Source organism: Acomys russatus, chromosome 5 (assembly GCF_903995435.1).
Source record: "Acomys russatus chromosome 5, mAcoRus1.1, whole genome shotgun sequence".
NCBI classification, from domain to species: domain Eukaryota; kingdom Metazoa; phylum Chordata; class Mammalia; order Rodentia; family Muridae; genus Acomys; species Acomys russatus.
This window is the reverse complement of record NC_067141.1, coordinates 60,964,933-60,972,759: the sequence shown is the minus strand read 5'-3', so window position 1 is coordinate 60,972,759 and position 7,827 is coordinate 60,964,933. Positions and strand designations below refer to the sequence as shown.

Sequence of the window (7,827 nt, the reverse complement as noted above, 5' to 3'; positions counted from 1 at the left end):
CCAGCCCCGCCTTGCGTGCCGACAAAACTGAGCAGGCCCCCGGACTGACGTCAATCAAGGGGGCGCCTCTGGACATGGGGAGGGCGGGCGTGTTGGGGGGCGGGGCAGATGACACGCCCCTCGCCAATACTCTGCGGTTGATTGGACTCAAGGAATCTCCGCACTCGATTTGGAGGCGGGCACTGGAAAGGGGCGGGTTAAGACACGCCCTTCCCCCCTCCGCAGCGGCTGATTGGCCAGTGGAGTCACGGCGTTCTGTTCGGGAAGGTTGGCTTAGTTGCTCGCTGCAAGGCTGTAGCTGAGGATTGGCTGTTGAGGGGCTCGCAGCTTTCTCGGAAGAACTGTGGCTGTAATCCAGGTGGCCGGGCCAGGCTCTGGGCTGCGTTCCGCCCGCCTCGGGCAGCCAAGGCAACCAGGTAGGTAGGCCACGGTCTGGCTCAGCTCTGCGCGCGGGCGGACGATCGCAGCTAGGAATCCGCGGGATCGCACACCCTAGATCCATTTGGGGGGTTATCCGTCACCCACCACTTTTGAGCCCTGGGGCCCACTGTGCTGGGGACGTCGTCCTGTAACTTCGGCTAAGATACCTTCACCTAAGTTCCTAGCCAGCCAGTCACCTACGCTTGGCCTTTGAGATCTCCTTCAGGGCAGGAAGCCCAGAGGTGCGCCCGCCCTTTCAGAAAGCCGGAGAAAGGTTAGAATGGGCGTCTTAGTTGCCTGATTTGGGGTCTGCTGGAACTGGCTATAGGTTGACACTTGACACTAATCTAACTTCCCATGGGGCTTTGCTCTAGCGTCGCTCGCTCTAACTCCAGCGCAGAGGCTGGCGTGGGAACCCTGTCTGTGGAGTGGTGGCGACCTCCAAAACCCTCAGACGCAGATAGCAGGCTCTCAGAGATTTCAGAACCTTCTGCCCTTGGTTTCTTTTGAACACCTTTTCAGACATCCGTCAAGAATGAAAATAACACTGGTAGGCGCCTAGATCAGACAACCTGGTTAGTAGCCTCGTGGGGTTGAGCAATTTACTATTTCAGGTGCTCAGCTTTTTCATCTAGAAAATGAGTAACAATAGTGCCCGCTAACAGGGGGTGTTAGGATGCCACCTCACATGAGGACCAAATGTATTGTTCTGTGCTTGACACAGAAAGCTTCCTTCTATGAATTTAGTCATAAAACCATGGTTTTAAAAGTGCTCTTGGAAGCCCCCTGGGTAGTTTTTACAAATGCCAGTGATAACCATAACCATGGTTCTACATAGTCCTGTTAATAGCCTCCACTTGAAATCATTTTTCATTCAACCAATATGCAATGTAGAGTGTTCATAGTATGCCAAGTACATTTCATCTCTGTACCCAGTAAGGGTCCCACCCCCTCACCACAGCCAGGACCTTGGGGGTCCTGGATTCTTCCAAAAGGAGCTATCCCTTGCTCTACTAGTTCATCTTTCAGGTCATGCCTGAAAACGGGTCTGGAATAAGGGCCCCGTTTCTTTCCTCACTTCTGGAGCATAGATTTAGAAAGTCAGCAGTATATGGACCATGGGGTCATTCCCACTTGATCAGCAACAGAATTTGGCCGCTGTCTCTCCAGAGTAGCCAGCCAGGGGCACAAACGTGGACTTGGGCTACAGCCTCTATTGTTTTTTCTAAGAGTCTCTTAGCCCTGGATTATACAGAAAATTGCCATCCAGGGTTATCCAAAGGTGGCAGCCTGAGTTGGGAGCAGGAACTGCCTCCCCACCTAGGTGTGCTCTGTCTCCAGCATTACCTGCACCTCCCTGAAAGGGGGTCGTGGGATGAGAATTGATGGGACAGCAGTGGGACCCGATGTCACATGCTACAGAGAATGCCTCATTGAACACCATCTGTGCTGCCAGTCCACTGGCTGGGTGAGGTGTGTCCTAAACCTTTGTTAGGGGCTCTATAGTTCTTCCTCTAATGCCGGGCTCAAAATAAAGTTGAGCTTTGTCATCCTCAGCATTCAGCATTTACTTTGGGGGTTCATTCTTAAGCTGCTGTGTCCATTTGAAGTGTTTTGCAGTTAGTCCTTACTCGTCTGTGCACAGGCCCGTGCTTATCTTCTGTGTGAGCTTTGGAATGAAAGCTCCATCTGTAATCTTTCAATAGCCCCATGCTTTCGTTTTCCAGTTTTTCAAAGTACCATTGTTCAAGTGTACACTGAGCTTCCTGGTATAAGGTCTTGTCCCAGAAATTAGGGAGCGTAATGACTGAACACACACTGAATGAGACAGGAAGTGTTCTGACCCCCACTTTATCAGTTTTCCTAATGTTTACCATCTCACCTACCTGGAATTCTAGCTTTACTCTGCTGTCTGAATCCCAGGGTCAAGCTCCCACGAGTGAAGAGCCTCAAAATCTGGAGGTGCCAAGGCTTCCCAGGGCTCCTAGGGGCTATGGTTGAGGCTGGACACTGGACTGCAGGGTGGTTTCCTGCTTGGGTGTTACTCGGGTCACTGGGGCTGACCAGTAAAAAGCCTTGCAGCCCTGCGAAAGTTGCTGGAAGTAAGTGGGCAGCCATTTTCTCCTGCCAAACAACGGCTCCTTAATCCTCAGTCCGTTCTTCCTCTACGGAGAACATGACATTGCTGAGTCTGAAAGAGAGTCATCACCCCTTCTACAAGTGCAGACCAGCCTAACAGTCTACCTAGGGCTTGCCCACTTAGCAGTGTTCTGCTTCTGCCAGATTCTGGCCCCTCTACCCACTGTAGCAAAAATGTGTCTGTCCTTCAGTGTGGCGGGTGTTGGCGGGGGGTTGGGGGGTGGGGTGGGGTGGGAGGGAAAGGTGACTACTTAGTTGAGGCGTTTTCTGAAAGCTAATTAGTTAGACCTGTCCACACATGTAGCTCCCAGCCAACAAGAAACAGGTAAGTAGTGTTATCCTTCAGTATAGACCTGTCCTTGTCATAGCATTGTTGACTAGTACAAGGCCTCTGAGACCACCAGTGTCAACCTGCTCTCAGAGCAGCAGACAGAATCCTCCCAGAGAGGATGGGGCATTCTGGAAGCCTATCAGCTAGTGAGTGGCAGAACCGAGGCTAGAAGGCTGGTTCTGATTCACATGCCAGCGCCCTGTGTACTAGACTGGGCTGCAGTCCTAGAATTCACTAGTTGGAGCTGGAGGTTTTATTCTGAAAAGTGCCACTGGTTCAAAGCTGAGGGTGCTGTCACCTAGTCAGCAACCTTGGTTCTAGTGACTGAACTAAACACTGCACACATGTTGTCCTGTGGGATAACTGATGTCCTTTACTCATGGAAATGTAAAATGGGTGCCCTGGAAACCATGTGGCCCAGTGGTTTAAATTGTGGGCCACAGTCAAAGGATAAGGTCCAACTTGGGCCCCAGCTCTTGCTTCTTTTGCAGTGGGATAGTGGTAACAATATTATCTTCTAGGGTAGAGGGTTAATGATGTCATGCACCTCAGCCAGTGCACAGTCAACACCCTCGCTTGCCTTTTCTTTCTCATTGGCCTGACAGTGTGCCTTGGTCACTTTTGTTCTAAGTGTGTAGACCCACCAATTCCTGAGGGTTAGTTAACACACAGGATTTAACTGGGTTCTGTAACAGTGTCTGAGAGACAGGTTTTCTTAGTCCTATTTTCCAAGTACAAATACAACTTTTATGATTTTGTCTGGATGTCTTCTGTGGGTTTATCTTAGGTATTAAGTCTTGAAAAGAGAGTAGGCTTCTTAGGACAGAAATTAGGACAGTGTGAGTGTGGAAACTACTGGAATAGTGTGTTGAAGTGGATGGAAGGCCAGAGCAAGGGAGGGGGTAATAGTTCTGAATGGGGTGATGACTCAGACTCTTCCAAAGAAGAAAAGATCAGCAGGTGAGGGTGAGGGCTAGTGCTGTAAGCACACGGAGAAGCAACTGAAAATGCTTGTATTTGTGTCACTTTTTTAAAAAGGTGGCATCATGTAATCCAGGCTGTCCTTACACTCACTAGATACTTGAGGATGACTTTGGAGCATTTTAAGATTTGTTTTTATTTCATGTGTGTAAGTGTTTGACTGCATGTATACCCATGTCCATGTCCATGCTTGGGACCTACAGAGGCCAGAAAAGGGCATCAGGCTCCCTGGAATTAAAGATGAACTGAACTCCATCCTCTGTGAGAACAGCCCGTGCTCTTAACTGCTGAGCCATCTCTCCAGTCCTGATTCATACTTCAGTCCTCCGGGCCCCATCTCCCAAATACTGATTACAGTCATGTACTACTGTACCCAGTTTATGTGGGACTGGGGCTCAAACCCAGTGCTTACACGCATGCTTTGAAAGCACCCTATGAAATTAATGGGCTACATTCCCAGCCCCCAATCCTCTCTTCGCATATTTTATAGCAAATATTTACATATCTGTGAATATATTTTAACTTTCCCTGTTCAGCTTATGACCAGCGCCAGTCAGGACTGCTTATGTCTCTACCTCTTTTATCCTCAGAGCACCAGTGATGGGGACTCCAGCCTCTGTGGTGAGTGAGCCACCCTTGTGGCAGGTTTCAACTGAGGCCCGGGGCCGCAAACAGGCCTCTGCTAACATCTTCCAGGATGCTGAGCTGGTGCAGATCCAGGGCCTGTTCCAGCGCAGTGGGGACCAGCTGGCTGAGGAGCGGGCCCAGATCATCTGGGAATGTGCAGGGGATCACCGTGTAGCTGAAGCCCTGAGGAGACTACGCAGGAAAAGGCCCCCAAGGCAGAACCATTGCAGCCGGCTCGGGTAGGTGCTTGGGACTGGAGGGCTGAGGGAAGGGATGCCTGCTCTACTGCTCTGGCTGTGTGACCTGGGGCCAGTGACTTGCCTTCACTGTTCATGTTTGTATGCAGTGGTACTGGTACCTCAAGCACTATTACTGTTGGAGTCACATGACCCTGTAATCCCTATAGGAAGGGGAAAAAAGCCCAGTTAAAGCAAAACTGCCATATTTCACAGTGACTCTTGACCAGGTAGAAGCAAAGTATTGTTTGGAAAGAAAAGAAAAATTGCCAGTCGTAGAATTTAAAGGCAAGCCTGGTTAAAGCCTTAGGGAAGGCTACAGAGATATGGTCTATGCAGGCCCTACAATGACAAGCAGTAGAGATTTTCTTTGGCCACCTACCTCTGCCCATGTCACTGTAGCTCAGGAGTACTGAGCCTCAGAGGACCCAGGTAAACTACCTGGCCTTAAACCCATCAACACAAGTTTCCCTTTAGGATGCTCCCTCAGTCTAAACAGCAGAGACTGAGCAGATGCTTGGGTATGAGATGGCAAGTGAGTCTTCACAGCTTTTATTAGCTGTTATTATTTATGCCTGACTTATGGTGCCATGAATGAGAGGCAAAGAAAGTGTGGAGAAGCTGGCATGATGGTACCCGCCTTTAATCCCAGCACTCAGGAGACTGAGGCAGGTGGATCTCTGTGAGTTTGAGGCTGGCCTGGCCTACAGAGTGAGTTCCAGAATAGCCAGGGCTACATGAGAAATCCTGTGTGGAGGAGGGTTTTGAGTGTCCCATTTCTCCATCCAGCCCCAGCCTCGTAATGGAGAAAGTTGGAAAGGCTCACTTTGTCATATAGTTCTGGACAAAGTCTCCTTTTATCCTGAGCAGCTTTATAGTGACACAGCTCTTCAGTCTGCACCCTACTCTTCATGTGATGTTGGCTTATCACACCCTTATTCCCAACAGAGTGCCAGAGCCTAGTTCTGCAGTGGCTGACCCACAGGACAGCACCACTGACACGGCCCCCAGCGAGCAGTTTGGAAACTCAAGGAGGACAAGTGCCAGAGCCCACCGAAACTGGAACAAGCCAGGCCCCACAGGTTACCTCCACCAGATCAGACACTGACCCAGTGAAGGGGTGGGGAACTCCTCCCAACATTGCAGGGACTTTTGCCAAAGGGCTTATGGCATTACAAAAGCAGACCTGAGCAGAGCCCTGTCTAGGTGATGAAAGTGGTGGTAAGACTGTCCTCAGTTCGGCTCAGAAGCTGAATTCGCTGGACTCTGCACTATGTGGACCTGTTCTTACCAAGCGAGGTGATACCAAGGCTGCTCGTGCCTCAGCCTGTTTGACCTAACAGTGTAAATGGGCTGCCTGGCATTCCCCTGGGATAAAAGTAGTATGCGTTCAGATGAAGCATCTCACCATTTCTGCCACTAACTGCCAGGGCTGTCACCTCCCAGCAGCCAACTGTCTCACACCCTGTGCCACAGTCAGTGCAGAGGGAAAACTTGTTAAAGTAGAAAATAAAAACATTTGCATCAATAAGTGTGTGAGTCTGTTATGGAGAAGGACAGGATATTCCCCCTGGGCCGGATGCTGCACTTTCTCAATTCCAAGCCCTGCAGATCCTGGTACTTACTACAGCTTCCTTTCTCAAAGGTGAATGAAAGCTCTGCAGGTAGGCCTGGTCCAAAGGAACAGACCAGGGTTAAGGCTGTTACATAAACCCCACACAGCAGGCACTTGGGTACTGGGTCCTTGGTAAAGGCTGCAGTTGTTGGGAGCACCATCTCTCAGAAGGCACCATCAGGTGGCGTGGCACAGGACCAATCAATCACTCTTACATGCCACACCATGGCCTGGTAACCTAGAGGTGAGGGGCTCTTTTCACTACTCCAGACTATGTGCTCAGTAGCACTCTCCTCTCCCCGCCAGTGCCCAACCCCAAGGGACAGCCCTCTGCTGACAAAGGAGAAGAGCCAACCTCTTCTAAATTTGCCTCTACACCAGTGGTTCTCAGCCTTCCTAATGCTGCCACCCTTCAATACAGTTCCTCATGTTATGGTGACCCCAACCATAAAATTATTTTGTTGCTACTTCATAACTGTAATTTTGCTACTGCCATAGATCATAATGTAAACATCTGTGTCTTCCAAAGGTCTTAGGAGGCCCCTGTGAAAGGGTCATTCAACAACTCCCAAAAGGGTTAGGTGCCAAGTCTCTGTAACTCCGTGGACACGTCTCTTTACCCTTAAAACTGCATTTACCTTGTCTTTCTTCTCCAAAGAAAACTGGACAAAAAGGTCAGAACTGGATTTGTTATTCATACATTTGCATTGATTTAAATACAATACATACAATTTCTACAGTGCATTAGAAGAATGGGGCAGCAGCGCTCGCCAACCAGCTTCCACTCCGAGACAAAGGGGACAGGCCTACGCTGGCAGAGGGATGCTGTTCTGGAGTGCCTGACATTCTGGGCTCCTGGCACTCCCAAAGTCCACATTCAAGGCAACCTGAGTACAGGCTTCAAGGGAAAGAGGCAGGGAAGGACGCCTGCACCCTTGCCCACCAGGCCTGGCACTGGCTTCCTCTTACATTGGACCCAATTTCCTCCTCATGGCAGAGCTGATCTGAAGTAGGACAGTGCACAAGAGTCTGGTGAAGTACCTGCTTCTCTCCAGGCACCGCTGGCCCTCCAGCACCCCAGTAGGGAATCTCACCAACAGGCTGGTATGAAGATGTTTGTGAAGGATGTCACATACCTGGACCCCTTCTGACTCCTGTGATGAAGAGGCAGGAATTCTCCCAAACATGGTTCTGAGGCCAGAGTCCAAGTGGGCTGGATGGGATTGTCAAGATGGGACCAACAATAGTGCCTTTGTCCACAGGCATGCATATCCAGTGTTGGCTGAGTGGAAGCCCATAACAAGCTGGCTCCTGGGTTGGAATGGACGGGGAGCAGCCTGCTCTAGCTGATGAGAGGGCTGTGTGCCTCTGTCCTGCCTCCTGGATGGTGGGAGCCAGGCAGGCAGATAAGACACACAGCTGTGGTCCTCATTCCCTTTCTTTGGTTTTTTTTGTTTTGTTTTGTTTTTTTGTATATA

At 50.2% G+C, this 7,827-nt stretch overlaps 1 protein-coding gene across 1 annotated transcript; it reads left to right on the top strand.

The window, feature by feature from the left end:
- Positions 1-248: 248 nt before the first annotated feature.
- On the top strand, positions 249-6,265 carry Avpi1 (arginine vasopressin induced 1). The gene is made up of 3 exons (XM_051146576.1): positions 249-416; positions 4,462-4,737; positions 5,683-6,265. The coding sequence occupies exons 2-3, from the start codon at positions 4,472-4,474 to the stop codon at positions 5,840-5,842; spliced, it is 426 nt and encodes a 141-aa protein (XP_051002533.1). The 5' UTR covers positions 249-416; positions 4,462-4,471; the 3' UTR covers positions 5,843-6,265.
- Positions 6,266-7,827: the final 1,562 nt, after the last annotated feature.